Genomic DNA, 19,724 nt, shown 5'->3' with positions numbered 1-19,724 from the left:
CCAAATGTCTTTCTTTTTGGTGTCTATATACGCTGGGATCCGGAGTCATGGATGATCCTGCGGTCCTGTGTCGCGAGCCCTGGATCTTGAGTCATGGCTGTGGTCCTGGATCATAGGTCCTGGATGGATATCCTTGTGGATTCATCTTCCTATTATACACACATGCATTTCCAAACATTTGGACTACCTATGTTGCAAATGTATTATCTTTTCAATTTAGACAAGGCATCTATTGCACGTCTGTCCGTCCTGGAAGAGGGACCCCTCCTCTGTTGCTCTCCCTGAGGTTTCTCCCTAATATCTTTTGCTGCTTAAAACCAAGCCATCTTTTCCACCTGGATTGTTTCATAAAGAGGACAAATATGCTCGTCGAAGATGGAAACAAGTTCAGTACATCTCAGACTTGTTTTGGAAACGATGGATTAAGGAGTACTTGCCTCTACTCCAGGAACGACAGAAATTGTCAAATGTCAAGCGCAACTTCATACCAGGAGATATTGTGCTCATAGTCGATGACTCAGCACCTCGCAATTCATGGCTGACAGGAAGGATTGTACAAACCATTCCAGACAGAAGAGGACTTGTACGTCAGGTGCGAGTGAAGACAAAAACTAGTTATCTGGACAGGCCTATCACAAAGATCTGCCTTCTACAGGAAGCAGAAGAGCCGTGAGGAAATTAGTAGGTTATTAAACTTCATAGACCGTGACATTGACGTTTTTTCCGACTTTTTACTAAGTGATAGTAAAGATCACTCCTTCATAGGCTAACAAACTATATTTTTTATTTTATTTTCAATTGTTTGCCTAAAGAAGAAAAGGACACTTTAACAAAGGACGTTTTTATCCTTAAAAGTTTTTTCCTTGATTGTCTCCTACATTATTTTTCAGTTGTGTAATTATTATGTTGATATAATTAGGGGCCGGAATGGATATGAAGTCACATATGAAGTATTTTTCTGTGTTTGTTACGATACATGTTTTTTGAGTCACTCTAGGTGGTGGGAGTGTCTTTGGATTTGTGTGGTGACGTTTGTAGTTATATTCGGTTGCTTTTACCTGCGCACTGGGTAATAGATGGAGTGGGAGTGAGCTAGAGAAGGACAATTTTTGTTGACCGCCCGCATATAACGCACACACACACAACGATATACGCATATGGAATATTGCATTTTTTGCTTTGCAAATAAAAGGTCAAACACATAATTTTGGAAAGACTGAGTTTTTGCGCATCCACAGTGTTTTTTCTTTTGTTTAGTCCCTCGCGGCACTTTGTTTACGATTACTGCCGCAATACCAACCCTAGTTCTAATATTGCAATGCAAACCCATGATGTAATGACAGTAATTAAGAATAATTTAGTCATTGAATGCTCATTTCAGTAGATTTAATCAAACAAAACAAACATATTGGACATGGCCTCAAGACTGTAACCTCTTCACATTCTGTTGAAATAGTCAATTACTTGCCATATCTTACACATTGCTGTTTTGAATCATTAATATGTGGATGACAGTTGAACTGGATGATGTAACATTTATACCATCTGCTGATAAGAAGACGTATCGCTCTGTTGGCATTGTTTAGATAACATAAACAGAATGAAGCTCTCATTTAATAAACAATCTTTGAGTACAGACACCGTCCTGCAGAGAGCACACAACAGCACGTTTTTGGTCCAGCATCACTTTACAAAACGTTTGCATTAAGACACTAAGACTAGCTGGTCCCTTGTAAAGGTGAGTCCTCCTTAAATGAGCAGTGGGTGATCAGCAGGTGAAAGGCAGGACAAGGGAACTTGGTCCTGAGGAGATGTAATGATTATTAAACAAGAAATAGTCGAGTCAAGGGGTAAACGAAATGAACATGTGTGATTATTAGTGAATCGGTTGCAGGTGGGTGAAAACAGGCTCTCATGTGTGTCTTTAAATGATAACTCCGTGAAAACGTTTTTTTACAGACTGAGCAGCTGTATGGTTTCTCTCCTGTGTGGCCTGTCATGTGTGACTTTAAAGTTGCACGATGTGCAAAATATTTGGTACAAACTGAGCAGCTGTGTGGTTTCTCACCGGTGTGGCCTCTCATGTGTGCCTTTAAATTTCCACTTAATGCAAAAGATTTGGTACAAACTGAGCAGCTAAAGGGTTTCTCTCCTGTGTGGACTCTCATGTGTCCCTTTAAACTTCCACTATGTGAAAAAGCTTTCTTACAGACTGGGCAGCTGTGTGGTTTCTCTCCCGTGTGGCCTCTCATGTGTGCCTTTAAATTTCCAATTAATGCAAAAGATTTGGTACAAACTGAGCATCTAAAGGTTTTCTCTCCTGTGTGGGTTATCATGTGTGCCTTTAAACTTCCACTCTGTGAAAAAGCTCTCTTACAGACTGAGCAGCTGTGTGGTTTCTCTCCTGTGTGGATTCTCATATGTTGCTTTAAATGTCCACTCCGTGAAAAAGCTTTCTTACAGACTGAGCAGTTCAATGGTTTATTTTCAGCACTACGTTGTGGATCACTGACGGAGTCATGTCTATTTTTAAGTGAGTTTGAGCCTGATGCAGGTTCTCTGGTCTCTTTCCAATCAGCACTGTCTTCAGTGTCAGGTTCAGAAGAGTCTCCAGTGTCAGGTTCAGAAGAGTCTTCAGTGTCGTCCTCAGTCTTTGGTTGTAAACTGCTCTCTGGATCTGAGTTCCTGGCTAGTTCTGGTCCTCGACAGTCATATCCATCAGCTTCTGTTTCCATGTGTTGAGTTTGTCTTTGATGAGGCTGTGAGGACTGAGGTTTCTCTTTATCATCTTCACTCTTCACAGGGTAAGGAGTGAAAGTGGACTTGGTGATATCAGCCTCTTCCAGCTCCTGAAGCTGCTCTCTCTCCTGACTGATCCTGAGTTCCTCCTGTTCCTGCTTAATGTGTGGGGGGGGCACTGGGTCCTCCTGGTCCAGACTGGTGCTCCACTCCTGCTGGTCAGGGAGAAGCTCTTCTTTAACCACCACCAGCAGCTGGAGATCTGCAGGAAACACACAGTCAGAACAAACTGTTAAGTGTTAGCATTTAAAAAATCTAATCACCATTAAAATGGGAGACATTTTGCAGCCCTAATTAATGCCGTTGTTTTTATATTTTGACATTGCCTTTATTAGTCCCACCTTTTTGTTGGCTCAATTCACCTTATATAGCCCAGCCCCTTTCGACTTCCAGTTAAAAATGAAAAAGGGTTTTTTCTTATGGCGTGGCACTAGTTGCAATGTAAACAATGAATTGTATTTGGGATCGTTCACAGATACACTATGCCTACAGTATAGAATTAAAATACTCGGTTACAAATTAAAATCCTGCATTCAAACCTTAAAGTAAAAGTATGCAAGTATTAACAGAACATTTTACGGCACCTTCTTATGTAAAAGTAATGATGGTGCAGTAAAATGTTCCCTGTCAGTGTTCAATTTATGATGTTTCTTGATTATTTCGTATGTTGCATTTTACTGCTGTACATGTTCAAAGTCGTGCTTGTATAAATGATTATAGATGAGGGAACCTGCTAAATATTAAAATATGTGTGTTTTTTATATACAGTGCCAGTCAAAAGTTTGGACACCTTCTCATTCAATGGTTTTTGTATATTTTAATTTGTTTCTACTTTGTAGATTAATACTGAAGACATCAAAACTATGAACGAACACATATGAAATTATCTAGGGAACATAAAACTGTTACAAAAAAAATCAAGAATAATTTTATTTTAGATTCTTCAAAATAGCCCCCTTTTGCCTTGATGACAGCTTTGCACACTCTTGGCTTCTCTCAGTCAGCTTCATAAGGTGGAATGGTTTTCAATTAACACGTGTGCCTTGTCAAGAGTCAATGTGTGGAATTACTTGTTTTCTTAATGTGTTTGAGACCATCAGTTGTGTTGTGCAGACGTAGAGTTAGTGCAGAGTTGAAATCCCTATTTGACTGCTGTTGTAACCCAGTAAAGAGAAACGACCGACCATCATCACTTTAAGAAATGAAGGTCAGTCGATCCGGGAAATGTCAAGAACTTTGAATGTATCCTCAAGTGCAGTCGCAAAAACCATAGAACGCTATGATGAGACAGGCTCTCATGAGGACCCCCCCCCCCCCCGGGAAAGGAAGAGCAAGAGTTACCACGTGCACGGTGTGTATGAATGTAGATATGGTGCAAAATGTGAGAGCGTGTAAAACCTGATGTGAGCACTTGCAGAAAAAAAATCTGAGCTTGTGTGCATACATTTACACTTGTATAATATCCACGTATCTGTGAACCAAATGTACACTTGTATAAAATATCCACGTAACTGTGAACCAAATTTACACTTGTATAAAATATTCACGTAACTGTGAACCAAATTTGAAGTAACAGAAGAAGAAAAAAAAGAGTTTTGTAACTTGTAGACAAAAAATGAAGTTAGTGATGAAATGTTCACTTGCAGAAAAATTAGGGCCGGGACTTTAATTAAGATTAATTGCACAAAAATTAACGCATTTTAATCGCACTTATTTTTGCAGAGCGGAACGTTTTTCACTGGATGAGTTTCAGGCGTACCGATTATACTGGAGCCCCAACTAACGTTCATGACTTCAGCATGGGACTTCAAACAACAACAAACCATGGTGAACAATAGTCAAACATGAACGAACAAGCTGATGAGACCGCTTTGGTCGGCCCCGTGGATGGGAAATTGTTTTAAAAAACGGACGGATGGAAGCGTCGACAAGAGCACGGTTGTGTGCAAATTATGCAAAAAAGAATTTGCATATCACCGCAGCACATCAAGCCTAAAGTATCACCTAAACGCAAAGCATGTAGCAGCTAGCGTGGACGTTAGCCCGACTCCGAGTGCAAGGAACCACACCCTGACCCAACCCACACTCAACCAGATGACTGGTTTCAGGGCCAGGATAAGTAAGTCCACGTCTGAGAAAATAACCAACTCCCTGGCTCAACAGGGCTCGACATTAAGGACTGCCCGATGGCCCGGGGCCATCTAGTATTTAGCTCGGGCAATGAAGCCTCACCTGCTGGTTGCCCGATCGGGCAATGAAGCCTCACCTGCTGGTTGCCCGATCGGGCAATGAAGCCTCACCTGCTGGTTGCCCGATCGGGCAATGAAGCCTCACCTGCTGGTTGCCCGATCGGGCAATGAAGCCTCACCTGCTGGTTGCCCGATCGGGCAATCTATTATGCCAGTATCATGCAGCTCGCGGATCCAGTAATGAGTGACCCGACAGTAAAACTAAAACATATCTATAACTAGTTTAGGTAGTTTGAGAGGTAATTAAAATAGCTACGTGTGATATTCTAACCTGAAGTGTGTGTTGTGTTCCGCTCACCGCTGCATGTGGTTATGCAGAGCTGCGTGTCGAGTCTCGACAGCAGCAGCTGATCTCTCTCTCCCGTCAGATTAGACTTCACTCGCGTTTATGTCCATATCGATCAGATCCAGCTAGTTCTAGCTAATGATATGACTACCTGCTTATTAAAAGACAACTACACAATAAGTGTCGCTATGCAACTGGATGAGGCCACAAAGTATAGCGCAGCATTATGCATTTGTTTACATGCCCACCGGAACCCCGAGGCATTACCAACAGATCAACGCACAATCAACCCATACAGGACATCTCTTTCTCCACATTAAGTGTTAGACATTAGAGTTGACTATTCTTGTCTGTCACACTCTTCTTGTCTGTCACATAAGTGGCGCAACTGAAGCGGTATTGCTCTAAAAGGGAAATTATTTTGACCGAAGATATTTAGATTTGCCGGCTAACCGGAACTCTGACGTGTGCTTCGCGGATGCGCTCGGCTCCTCTCGACTGCTGCTCGGTCAGCTTCCGGATGAGGAGGCATTCGTTCGACCAACTTACAGTAGTTAACATTACAAACATTTTTAACAGGGGCCATAATAGTGTAAATAATGTTTGTTTTGGCAGTTATAACTGAATGTAATGTTTTCTACTTTTTTCCATCTGGGAAGGCATTTGCCTTCATCAGATGGAAAGTGTGTTGACCAACAACTTAAGTATTTCTTATAGCTATGCAGGGCATGCAAGCGAGCAAACACAAACAAGAACAAACAAACAAGTGAAATGAAGAATAAAATTGAAATTGTACAATATACTATTGTGGTGGTTCATCTTATAATTCAGTCTAGAGAATGCACCAGACAGCATCTAAGACCTGCAAACATCTAAATTTTCTAGGGGGACGGAGGCCCCCCAAACCCTTCGTGCCATTTCGTCCGCGTGCATTTTTCAGGGCAATCTCTATTGGGCTCAGGGCCATCTGTAAATTAGCTTAGATGGCCCACAGGGCCTCAGGTCAAATATGTATATTTGATTAAAAATGCGATTAATTTCGATTAGTTCATTACAAAGCCTCTAATTAATTAGATACATTTTTTTAATCGAGTCCCGGCTCTAAGAAAAATACATATTTTTTAAATATATTTTCCATTACAACTGCAACTTGGTTATTACAACCTCTCAAATCAGTCATTACAACTTGACGAATCTGCTCTGTGGCAGTATAAATCGACGAATCTGCGGTCTTGACTTTTGCTACACTTCTTGCGATAAATGTGTCGCAAAAGTAATTTTCACCTGTAGATTTGGGGGGAGGGAGGGGGTTGGAGCGAAGGGGCGGAGCGAAGGGGCGGAGCGAAGGGGCGGAGCTATCAGAACGACGAGGCTCGGGTCAGTCACACAGTCAGTTATAGTCATGTCGAACCGGATGACTGTCGCTACCGCTGACTTGGCGCGTCAATCAACGGTACATTTTGCCCATTACTTGCCCAGTATTACTTTGAATATTATTATTGTGATTGAGGATTAAATCCGCTTTGAAGACCACCGTTTTATATCGTGCAGTTTAGCAGCAAAATAACGTCAGTTAGCCAGCTAACGCTAGCTTTGTTGACTTTATGCTAGCTAAACAAGTAGTGGTTGTAGTCTACAGCAGTAATTAATATATTATAGCCTACTGCTTTGGCACCAACGGTTGATAACCGTTTATGAAAATAAAACCAATTGAACTGTACTGAAATAATGACAAGTGTTATAATTGTCTTGGGCTCCTGCTGTGTTTTTAAAGCCTTTGTAAATTATCCATGCTATTTTCTATTTAGAACGAAGACTTCAGAATCTTAAAATCCCTTAACGTTTGTATGCAATTGTGCTAAATTCAACTCTGGAATCAAGCAAATATTAATGTTTGCATGACATTAGTTATTTATATTTTGCCATCACTTAATTATACGTTTAATACATTTAAGTCAAGCTAAGGTACATGTGATGGTAGCTAGTTAGTACTCTTACCTGTAATGTCTCCTCCAAACAGCATAATAACCAGACTGTATCATTACAACTAAGTACCAGTTCTAGATCCTTGACTTTAGACAAACAATTCAAAAGACAACATGTATTTAAAGACCAATCTTTATTTGAAGGTGCCTCTTAACCTGGGATATTAGTTATACAGTAATAGTATTGACAATCTAAAAAAACTGAGCAACTCAACAGTCAACCTCCGTGTGATGGACGTCCTGTCTGTTGGTTTGGAGAGGACTGAGGATCTTTTCTCAGCGAGGAGGACCAGGCCTGATGGAGGAGCCCATGCTGGGCAAAGCTGATGCCAACTGCACATGCCTAGTCCGTCACTTTATTTGACTAAATGTGTTTACTTATACATTTAATAGGTTTACACCTTCTGTCCATATGTGCTTTTTATTTAAAACATTTGAGATTAACTTTTGGTTCACATTTCAATAAATTGTATTTGCACTCCTTTCGTCCATTATTCTTACTGAAAATGTTAGATTCCACATTCACATCTGACTGAAGATTGGCCCCATTTATTTGTGACGTTGCAAACTCTGTGGTACAAGGCACAAGTGATGTGAAGCTCATAAAGCGAGGCAAATAGAAATAATCAGCTGATGGAGTGTCGATGTGTAAATAGGTGCATTCGATCAGCTGACTATGTTTTTCGCCACACTTTATAAGCCTAACTATAACCACCCCTGCTCTGAGGTGCAGGCAGCGACAAACAAATTATGGTCCTGATAGACTACAACAATATTCGGTTTCCAGATCTTTGTTTTCACAATATAAGTAGTTTCTAAGTGAATGTCCTGTACTGGTCTTACAATCTCATAACATCAGCTTTTAATGTTCCTCTTGGATGTTCTTCTTGACCCTCAGAGAAAGAGGATGATATGCTGAGTCGTGTCTTTCAGGCATGTCCTTTCCTAACACAAATTACAGGAAACATAAAACATTATTGCAGAACAAGTGTGTTATTTATGAAAGAGGTGTGTTTGTGTGTTTAGGGGCTGTTGATATAATTATTTTTTAATTGTAATCAGATTATGAATGAACAGTATGAAATTCATCAACATTGAAATATATGTTATTATCAAAATAATATTTAACCGATATCAAAACGTAGTGCAAGTGTAGAAGCTTGCTCTGTTGTCTCACTGAAAGAATAACTTTTACCACGTTTTTTACAGACAATATTGAGAGATAAATAGTAGCAGTTCTCACTGTGTTAAATAGCTTTGCCTTCAATACATTAAATTAGAAAGCTGACAAAGTCATATTGCTTGTTAACATCTAAATGTAACCTTTTGCATGGAAAAAACCCTCAACTTCACTGATGTGTAGGTGATCTAGTATTTAGTATTGTTTAATGGAATGTATATCAGTGTATTAAAGTCAATACTTCATTTATTTAAACCAATATCTTTCTTGATTCTTTGTACCTGTGTTGAAGTTCACTGCTGTGAGGAGTCCAGTTCTGTCTCTCACTCTCTGGTCCAGCCCGTCTGCATCACCTGGACACCTTAAACAAACAGATATATATGTAAAGAACCATGTGTACAAACATCTTCAGATGACTGTGACATTAACGTGTAAGCTCAATAATGAACTCCAGCTCAACCAACCATATTGTAATATCTTAGTAATCATCTTGAAATATGACATTAATAATTGTAATATACACACATCTTATTGTGAGGTTGATTTCACATACACTACTTCGACGTTAGCTAAATAGAAAATAGCATGGATAATTTACAAAGGCTTTAAAAACACAACAGGATCCCAAGACAATTATAAAACTTGTCATTATTTCAGCACAGTTCAATTGGTTTTATTTTCATAAACGGTTATCAACCGTTAGTGCCAAAGCAGTAGGCTATAATATATTAATTACTGCTGTAGACTTCAACCACTACTTGTTTAGCTAGCATAAACTCAACAAAGCTAGCGTTAGCTGGCTGACTGACGTTATTTTGCCGCTAAACTGCACGATATAAAACGGTGGTCTTCAAAGCGGATTTAATCCTCAATCACAATATTCAAAGTAATACTGGGCAAGTAATGGGCAAAACTTACTGTTGATTGACGCGCCATGTCAGCGGACTGGTAGCGACACGAACCGTTAGCCCCGCAGTCTCCAGTCACCCGAGCCTCGTCCTTCTGATAGCTCCGCCCCTTCGCCCCTTCGCCCCTCCGCCCCAACCCCCCTCCCTCCCCCAACATCTACAGGTGAAAATTACTTTTGCGACACATTTATCGCAAGAAGTGTAGCAAAAATCAAGATCGCAGATTTGTCGATTTATACTGCCACAGAGCAGATTCGTCAAGTTGTAATGACTGATTTGAGAGGTTGTAATAACCAAGTTGCAGTTGTAATGGAAAATATATTTAAAAAATATGTATTTTTCTGCAAGTGAACATTTCCTCACTAAGTTCATTTTTTGACTTCAAATTTGGTTCACAGTTACGTGGATATTTTATACAAGTGTAAATTTGGTTCACAGTTACGTGGATATTTTATACAAGTGTAAATGTATGCACACAGGCTCAGATTTTGTTTCTGCAAGTGCTCACATCAGGTTTTACACGCTCTCGCATTTTGCACCATATCTATCTTCATAGTGTGGCATGCATGCATGCACGTGCACCGTGTGGCATGACCACCAAAACAGAAAGATATGGACACAAGATGTGTGCAGATGTATTTAGTATCCTATCCATGTGAACATGATTTAAGGGGGGGGGACCTAACCTCCTCTAGGGGGGTCCGGGGGCATGCTCCCCCAGTTCGATTTTTTTTTTTTTTTTAAATATTGAAGTTAAAAGCATCAATCTGGTGCACTTTGAGAGCAAAATGAAGAGATCTATGGATACATCTCTCAACATCCATATGAAACAAAACTGGAATCAGATTCTTCTTTTTGGATATTTTACAAATCACTCCCCTTTTAAACTCTATTCTTGTTATTTTTAACAACTTTTTGGTTACTGTCATATAGTATTTTATACCCGTTTTTCATTTAGTCTCTAATATCTCATTAATAACTATAATGATCATATCAAGGTGTGCCTTAACCTCACTGAGCTGAGGTTATTTGAGCCTCTCAGGAGAGGGCTCTCTTCCACCTGGTTGTAGAAAAGCTCTTTAAATTCGTTCGCATAGCTAGCTAACTAGATGCTAATAACAGATCGCCACTGTACTTACAACTAAAGACACAGCCACGCAAACACTGCGGTGTGTACGGCTCCTTATGGATACTGCAATATCTGAAGAGCTGGGGCGGCGTTCCGGTGCTCTCCGTCAGCACTCTAGTCTACACAGTTTCTCATCAAGGGCGTGTCTCCTGTCCCCGGTACAAACACACTGCCTGAGGAAGGCTATGTGTATTTATTTTGTCATTAACCTTTTTCGGACCATTTATTTATTTATTTTGGTGACGATCAGACCTCCATGCTGCTACTCTGGTTCAAACTGCATCCACCAAACAATATGATTTATCTCGACCTCCCCAAAATAACCAAAATCTGACACGGTGTGAGATGTCTTTTTTAGCTGTTCTGTCATCATTTCCTGCGATCTTCATAAAGTCAGTCAAAATGAATGAATGGGCGTTTCTTTGACTATTTATAGGTAGGGTATCTTTTGAATTTCCACGATTCTGATTCTACTTTTCGATTCCGGTTCTTAACGGTTCTCAATTCCGATTCTTTGAGGGGCATGGCAAAAAAATAATACATGCTTCTTCCACCAAAAAAAATTACATTTATTCGAGAAACTTTTACACAGGTTAGTTTACAGTAATATTCATATTAATCAGTCTGTTTATATTCACTGCTATGTAACTGTAACCTGAGCACCACTGAAGCTACAACAGTGCTACAGTCTAACTTTTAAAGGAACCCCCCCCCCCCCATTAAAAACAGTTCTTGTTGAGAAAAACAAGCATATCTGCCTTCTCAGGCATACCGGGAAGAAATGTTTGAACATTTTAAAGTAAAATGCTTCAATCTGGTGCACTTTGAGCAGAATTACTAGAGACTAGATCTAGGGGGTACAACTCTAAACACCCATATGAAAAAGATCGGTTTACATTTTAATAATTAAATAAGGATGTGAACATAACCAATAACCTACCATAGCCAATAACAAATACATGTAACGTATTTTATTTGTGTTGTTCATTCATATCTTATTATTTTATTTATGCATATTTTTTTATCTCTCCAGTTTAAAACGATATGTCTGGTTTACTGTCCTATAGTATACATTGGAATGATTTCAAACCTGTTTTATCCCAATAATTATAAAGGAGTGCCTTGGAAATATGTGTTTGCATAAATTGTGATCAAAACGTTTGAGACCCACTGAGATAACTTAGACTAAAGTGAACTATCTAAACACTCTGAGTCCTTTACCTCACTGAGCTGTAGATCAGCCACTCAGTCTGACTGGAGAGGACTCTCCCTCCACATCATTGTAGAAACATCTTCTTCTTCCGTTAGAGCAGCTAGCACCAGATGCTAATAACAACAGCGCGTACCGGTGTACCCTCCCTTTCTCCCTCGCTCGCTCCCACGCTCACTCCTCGCACTTTGGCTGTGAGCTGCGGGCGCCAGATAAGCCAACATCCCCCATTTTCATCACTTACAGCGCCCATCGTACAGGGCAAATGAAAAGTGTAACCGAGATGAAAAGGGTGTTACATTTACTTAATTATGAATGTTGTTACATCAAGGCCGAAAATTAGGAAGAGCACCAACGGTCAAAACATGACCGGTTCGGAACCGGTTCCAACATTTCTCGGTACCCAACCCTATTTATAGGCAAATATGGGCGTTACGTGAAGCCCGCAAAAGCTGCACCGCATTTCGAGTCGATTGTGATTTATAAAAAGGGAAAACCGCCGTAGGAAGTGCAATACGCACTTTCCTCGCCGATACGCAATTTTTGGTGAATCGGAAAATGTCGGAACATTTCTGTACCTATTTTTTGGATTAAGGTTTCACAAATCTCAAACTGTGTTATAAAGAATCTTTAGAGTCTCTGGGATAATCCAGTCCAGATTTGATGAGTCTAGGTATAGTGGTTTTAGATCAGGACCTGGTCCAATGTGGTCAAGATGCAAAAAAAGCACTGAAATCTCCCTTTTTTTTCACAAATAGAATAAAGGTTTCACAAATCTCAAACTGTGTTATAAAGAATCTTTAGACTCTCTGGGATAATCCAGTCCAAATAAATCGGCTATGCAGCGATTTAAGGCGAGACACGGCAGGCAAAAACATTGTTTTTCAAGTACTGGTCAATTTTGAGATTGTGCTATTTTGATTCTATAACATATTTTCTTTCTGACAAAATACACATTTAAGTGTTTATTTTACTATAGTTTGTCTATTTGCGTCTGTAGATTTCTCCTAAATTCACCAAAAGTTAGCATTCTAACGTAACATAAAGTACCGCGACCGCTGTATGCACCATGTCAACAGAGGTATCGCTGGAAAGCTCCGTCTCTCCTGCACAATCTCATCAGATCCAAATATGGTCATTTCCTTTGTATCAGCAACCAATCGTGAAAGCACAAAGGGGTCTTAAACCAATAAACGAAATCTTATTGGCTGGTGTCAATTTCTGACAACGTGATTCGTTCAGATGCGTCACATGGTGTGCTAAAATACTTCCTGGTTAGCTTTCCGCTAGAAATTGAAATCTCAAAATGGCAAAAGAATGGCGAAAAAAAACGTTCACAGAGAAGACAACAATTGTCACTTGCACGAAGCAAGGTTATACAAAAAACAAATGACCCCAAACATGAAATACCTTCACGATGTGCGTCGATGCGCAAGCTGTCTTCCAAAGAACAGGAGGGTTTAGCTAGCGCCTCACTGCAATCTTTAAAGGTCGTTTTCTCAAAATGAGTTTTATCTCCTACTCCGAGTTCGAAATGTCAACTTCAGTAGCACGTACATACACCAAACCTTCAAGTTAAATTCCTATCAATATTATGAAGGCTTTGTTCATATATCATTCATAGCCTGAATTATACAACATTGTATACCTAAAAACATGGTGAAAATTGATATTTTAGGGCTGTTGACAGTATTTTCTGATTTATGGAGTGATAAAAAGTAGTGATGCACGATAATTATCGGTCCGATATTAGGAATTATGACATCATCCCGATAAACCCGATAAAAGTAATAATAGCCCCGATAATATACAATATATTTTTTGGGTAAAAAGAAGAAAAAAGTACTGCGGTGTGGGTGGATTGGGATGAGGGGCGCTTGTTTTTCACTCGGCTCCTCCCGTTTTGCCAGTACTGTGGTATTAGTTGTTTAGGAAGAGGGGAGTTTTTCACAAATCCAGCGCTCCCTAACGCATGCCTGGCTGTGACGTAAATGGTGTGCGGCCGTGAAGCCAGGACAGTAAACAAACATGTCGTCGGTAGTATGGGACTATTTCACAGTTAGATAGTTCGCTTGCTATTTGTATTAACAAATGCAATGCAGAAGTTCCACGAGGAGGGAAAAAGGCAACGAGCTATAATACTTCCAACCTGATCAGTCGCCTGAAACATCGCCATCGCTACGATGGTGTGTTAAAAGCGTACAAAGACGCCTGCGTTGCTAAACTAGCGGCAAATCCAAAGCCAGCTGCAAAGGCACCGGGGCTTTTACCTATCGACGAGGCTTTTGAAAAAGTCAAGAAGTTTGCCAGAGACGACCCCAGGGTTAGTTTTGTTCATAGTAGTAATGCTCATGTCATTTGCTCACTACTAGTCTTTTTTTACCACCAGGTGTGGAAAAACTACAGGTACATTTAATATATATATATATATTATATTATTATCGGTTATCGGTATCGGTCTTGAGAAGCAGGAAGTTATCGGTATCGGTTTCAAAAAAACAATATTGTGCATCCCTAATAAAAAGAGATAGCCAATATCCCTTCTGTAAAAGCCTTAGATACTAATATGACTACAAAATGAAACAAGAATTTTGAACCTGGCTTTATCCAAAGTTCAGATTTCGATTCCTGAAATGTGTTAAAAGATGTGCATATCTAATGAGATAATGTCTAATTTGCATATTTAAACATGCTATTTCAGAAAACTTGTAATACAAAAAACAATTGCCTTATTGTAAGTAATTAACTGGAGAAATCTCTAGCTGATACCTTTAAGTTAAACAAATTATCCTATTCACCTGGGGTGTCTCGCCTTAAGAGGTTCAAACACGGATGATTGTTCGCTCAGTGCTGTAAATTAAATCCCTTAACCCTTAACTTTCCCCTTAACAGCCGAATCGGAAGCTCTGAATCGGAAGCCAATTCAGCGTCGTGTATTTTCACAGTGTGGTGTTTGTACTTTTACGTCAGGATCTACTACCTGCAGCAAGTGCTATTAAAGGGTCTAAAGTGTTATTAATGAAATAATAAAGTGCTACTGAAGAGTGTAAAGTATTAATTAAGGATAAAGGGAACAGACCTGCTCTGTGCATCTGAAGACGACGCTGAAGTTGGCTTCCGATTCAGAGCATCCGATTCGGCAGTTAAGGGGAAAGTTAAGGGACATTTAATTTACAGCGCTGAGCGAACGATCCTCCGTGTTTGAACCTCTTAAATCGCTGCATAGCCGATTTATTTGGACTGGATTATCCCAGAGAGTCTAAAGATTATTTATAACCCAGTTTGAGATTTGTGAAACCTTTATTCCATTTGTGAAAATACAAAAAAGGGAGATTTCAGTGCTTTTTTTTTACATGTAGACCACATTAGACCAGGTCCTGATCTGAAACCACTAGACCTACACTCATCAAATCTGGACTGGATTATCCCACAGAGGCTAAAGAGTCTTTTGTCACAGTTTGAGATTTGTGAAACCTTTATTCTATTTGTGCTCTGAATCGGAAGCCAACTTCAGCTACTACAGCTCCTCCTCGTGCTCTGCTATCGTTTTTTCAAACAGAGCAAATATCTCTTCAACAGTGAGTCGCTGCTTCTTCAACGATAGCATTTGGACTTTACTCATGTTTACTATACTAGATCACATTTTCCTGCAGACTCCGTTAAAGGGAGGCAAATGCGTGCTCATGACACGCATTTTTAAATAATTATCATCCGATAAAACAGACCAGTCTTTTTTTTTTTTTTTATCCGATGACTTTATCCGCCGGTCAACATGTCCGTTACCGGACAAAATGAGAGAAGTGCCGGTCAAAGGTCTTCTTTGTTATTTATTGTGCTTTAAACCAAATTGATATGATTCAATATTAAACAAACTAATCATGGTAGATTAACTATTCAAAAGTGTACAGTAATTTATAATAACACGGGAATAATAAACAGAGCACTCTCTCCTTCTCCTGACAGCCCGTCAGTATCATGCAGCTCGCAGATCAGTATGAGTGACCCGACAGTAAAACTAAACTTATCTATAACTAGTTCAGGTAGTTTGAGAGGTCATTAAAATAGCTATGTGTGATATTCTAACCTGAAGTGTGTGTTTTGTTCCGCTCACCGCTGCAGGTGATTATGCAGAGCTGTCGACTCGTCAGCAGCAGCTGATCTCTCTCTCCCGGCAGATTAGACTTTACTCGCGTTTATGTCCATATCGATCAGATCCAGCTAGTTCTAGCTAATGATAGACTACCTGCTTATTAAAAGACACCTAAACAATAAGCATCGCTATGCAACTGGGTGAGGCCACAAAGTATAGCGCAGCATTATGCATTTGTTTACATGCCCACCGGAACCCCGAGGCATTACCAACTAGTGTTGCACGGTGTACCGATACTTGCAAGGTACCGTGATACCCTGCCGTTAAAAACGGTACGATTCCTCCGTTTCATTAGTATCGGTACTTTAAGAATGACGGGGAAAAGTACTCCGGTGAGAAAGCGCCGTTTTAATAAGAGCCGTGTGTTTTCAGCGCTCTGCTTCCACTCCCTGCACTGCAGCCGTGCCTGCAGTCCCTCCCCTCTCAAGCACGCTCAAGTGCCTCCCCTCTCTCGTGCACGCGGCCACGCGCTAGCTGTCAGAGCATGTGAGAAAACGAGAAGCATGGCTGCAAGTGGGAGTGCAACTGCCGCTGCGCCTCGGCTTGTTGACAAAAAAGACGCCATAAGCGAAATTTGGAAGTATTTGAGCTATATCTCTGACAGTGAGGGCAAGCCTACGGACACCACGAGGCCTGTCTGTGAGAAACGTTTTAGATCCCTGCAAACCAAGGGAGCCAACACATCAAACTTGGCTAAGCACCCGCCGACCGGAATCCAGAGCCGTTTAAAGAATTTAAAGACAGACAGGTTAGCGAATGTGATAGATAACATGCATGATATGCCCATGCCCTCAAATCTAAGTCAAACCAGTGTCATTTATTTTGTGTCAAACGAGGCAATTAATGGCAATGATAACTGTCTAATATGGCTATCTTTTTAGCTAACTTACCAATGTGGTTAACATCTGCAATGTACATTTTGTCAATAATTATTTATATTACTGTACTATTACATGTTAATAACACATAAAAAAAATTATATTTTATAAAACAAAAAAGTTGTTTGAGATGATGCTTAATTTTATTTAATACGAATTCTTGTCATTTATTTTGTTTATTGTTCTCATTGTTTAAAAGTTTGTGTTATGGTTATGGTTCTGGTGTGAAATAAAGCACAATAATTACATTTAAGACCGTTTCCCTTTTTTTAAGAAAAGTATCGAAAAAGAATCGGAATCGCAATTCTTGACTTGGTATCGGTATTGAAACCAAAATGTTGGTATCGTGACAACACTATTACCAACATATCAACGCACAATCAACCCATACATGACATCTCTTTCTTCACATTAAGTGTTAGACATTAGAATGGACTATTCTTGTCTGTCACATACTCTTTTGTCTGTCACATAAGTGGCGCAAGTTGATACTTGCACTGATACGGTATTGCGCTAAACGGAAATTATTTTGAACGGACACTTTGACTGTGCTGTTCTCAATACAGCTTTTTCTAACACCACAGTGTCGAATTCCCTGTGTAAACATATGCAATCCAAGTCGTCTGTGAACAGTTTATTTTCAAGCTCTTCAAGCTCATGACAACATTGTGTTCATAAGAGGATTGTCCATGGCACACCGATCGCAAGTACACCATTCATGTACAGGTCTGCCTACTCGCCCCCCGAAATCAATTGCACGAGTAAAGGGATCGTCTCCAGCAAGATCACCGTGCTGTTCATCCTCATCGTCACTGTCCCTGGATTCCTGACGGTTCTCCTGACTTGGCTGCAGACCCGGCGGCAGACATACGTCTCTGGGCGGGCATTTGATGTACCAGGGCGGGCCCACCCCGAAACTTACATTTCCCGGGAAAACTGAATTGTGAAAGAGCTGACATGCTGAAAACCCAACCCCTGCAGGAGGGTCTGGGGGGATTCTCCCCCAGGAGATTTTTTGAAATACTAACATAAAATACACATTCTGGTACTCTCTTGAGAAGAAAAATAAATAAATCTATTACTCCACAACATATTTCAGTTTTGTGTTACTTTGTTCTGAAAGCTGAACCTGCTGCTCCTCACGAAGAGAAGAGGGAAGAGGCTGTGAATTACTTTACATTGTGGATAAGGGTGGATTGCCCCCATTGTTCTGTGTGTCAACATGAAAGACAGCCCACACATCAATCATCAAACCGTGGGCTCTTATTTCATTACGTGTTTGATTTCTATCAACACGTAAAATTGTATCGATGTATATAGATTAGATTAGATTAGAATCTTTAATGACCACACAGCCAGGCTGGTGGAATTCGTGTTCAGTGCAGAGTATTACAGCTTGTTCCATACAGTTCAACATACAATAATGTACAAAGTACAACACACAGCACAGGGCAAAGACATATCATAATTTAAAATTCAAGGTGTGGTGGATTATTATTATTCATTGGGGTTATTTAGAGTCCATTTAGTGTCCGTATTGCAGAGGGGAAGAAGCTGTTTTTTAAGCGAGCGGTTTTGGCGGACAGTGACCTGTAGCGCCTCCCTGAGGGCAGAAGTTGGAAGACATGGTGAGCTGGGTGGGAGGGGTCAGAAATGATTTTCTTTGCCCTTGTGACAGTTCGTTGGTGGTGAAGTGATTCGAGTGATGGAAGGGATGTACTACAGCAAAAATATTCTCCGTTGGGACTTCCTGCAACAACACCACGTCGTTATCTTGATTCTGATTGGCCAGAAGACATTATCAAAGATGTTCTATTGAGAAGACGATCACTACGTGACAAAAGTTTTCAAACCGTTTCTAGTCTTCGGTATTTCCAGACAAGTGGCTCCTGAAATCAATCTGACTAACTGCTGTCTGTGCAATTTACTCCGCGCGAGTTGGCGGACTTTATTTAGCTTACTTTAAAATCATTTTTCATGGTGGGGCTAAGCCATTTCTTGGTATGGGTGTAGCCTACCCAAGTATACCCTGGCGCCGCCACTGAACATATAATAAAACAATTAAAATGTTGTATTCAGCCCTGATTAAAACAGCGGGCCCAAATCCTGGATGGGCGGGCCCGGCCCCATGGGGCCCGCCCATGACGCCGGGTCTGCTTGGCTGTATGGCTGAATTCCCCCATCCAATCTCTCCACATTGCTCAAAACTTCTTCCTCGACTGACGAGTCCGAACTCAAATACTCCGCCATGTTTTCGTCGAATGAGCTGTTCGTGTGTTTACAAAGTGAACTCATAGATGACGTCACGACCTAGTTTTTCGGATCATGTGACTACTGAAAATGGCAGCTGCCTGACAGAATATACAGGTTTTGATAAAAAAAAAGAGCTATAAAATCATTATTTACCTGGGAATATCGCTGATTTCTTCAGGGTATGGTTTAAACATAATGTTTCACTAAATACTGAAGTTTTATTAACTATCTAATGACTGGAGCCTTCCTTTAAACACACCGTTTCTCTCTCCATCAAACTCTCAATCTGTTGCTAACGTGTTTCTAAGCTAGCTCCTATAGTCCGAGGTAAACGCTCCAGAAAAAAGAGCACACAGTCCATTACTTACCCATTCAGACGTTTATCCAGACACACAGATGATGGATCAGTAGTGCTGGAGCTCACACACACTTTCTCAGGAACACAGAGTGAGAGAACCGTAGCGACGAGACGCCACCTCGATAACCTTCTTATTATACATCCTGCTCGATACAAGTTCTTCTTCTTCTCTCAGTTTTTGGCGGATTGTAAGCAACTTTAAGGTGCTTACCGCCACCTACTGTACAAGAGTGTGTATCACCATATCATCCTATCACCACTTGTGGAATTATACCACTGTATTTGCGTTGTTTTAATTATTCCAATCAATCCTGTTTCACTTAAATACTTAAGAATGGC

At 40.3% G+C, this 19,724-nt stretch overlaps 1 protein-coding gene across 1 annotated transcript; it reads right to left on the bottom strand.

Annotated features, from left to right (window-relative positions):
* Window positions 1-1,377: 1,377 nt before the first annotated feature.
* On the bottom strand, window positions 1,378-19,523 carry LOC139435622 (zinc finger protein 79-like). Its single transcript, XM_071206354.1, has 2 exons — window positions 19,396-19,523; window positions 1,378-3,001 (listed from the first exon to the last, which is right to left on the bottom strand). Exons 1-2 carry the CDS (start codon window positions 19,397-19,399, stop codon window positions 1,824-1,826), a joined length of 1,182 nt encoding a protein of 393 aa, XP_071062455.1. The 5' UTR covers window positions 19,400-19,523; the 3' UTR covers window positions 1,378-1,823.
* Window positions 19,524-19,724: the final 201 nt, after the last annotated feature.

This window comes from Pseudochaenichthys georgianus, chromosome 17, assembly GCF_902827115.2.
Source record: "Pseudochaenichthys georgianus chromosome 17, fPseGeo1.2, whole genome shotgun sequence".
In the NCBI taxonomy this organism is placed as follows: Eukaryota; Metazoa; Chordata; class Actinopteri; order Perciformes; family Channichthyidae; genus Pseudochaenichthys; species Pseudochaenichthys georgianus.
The sequence above is the reverse complement of the archived record's forward strand: the minus strand, read 5'-3'. Positions and strand labels throughout refer to the sequence as shown.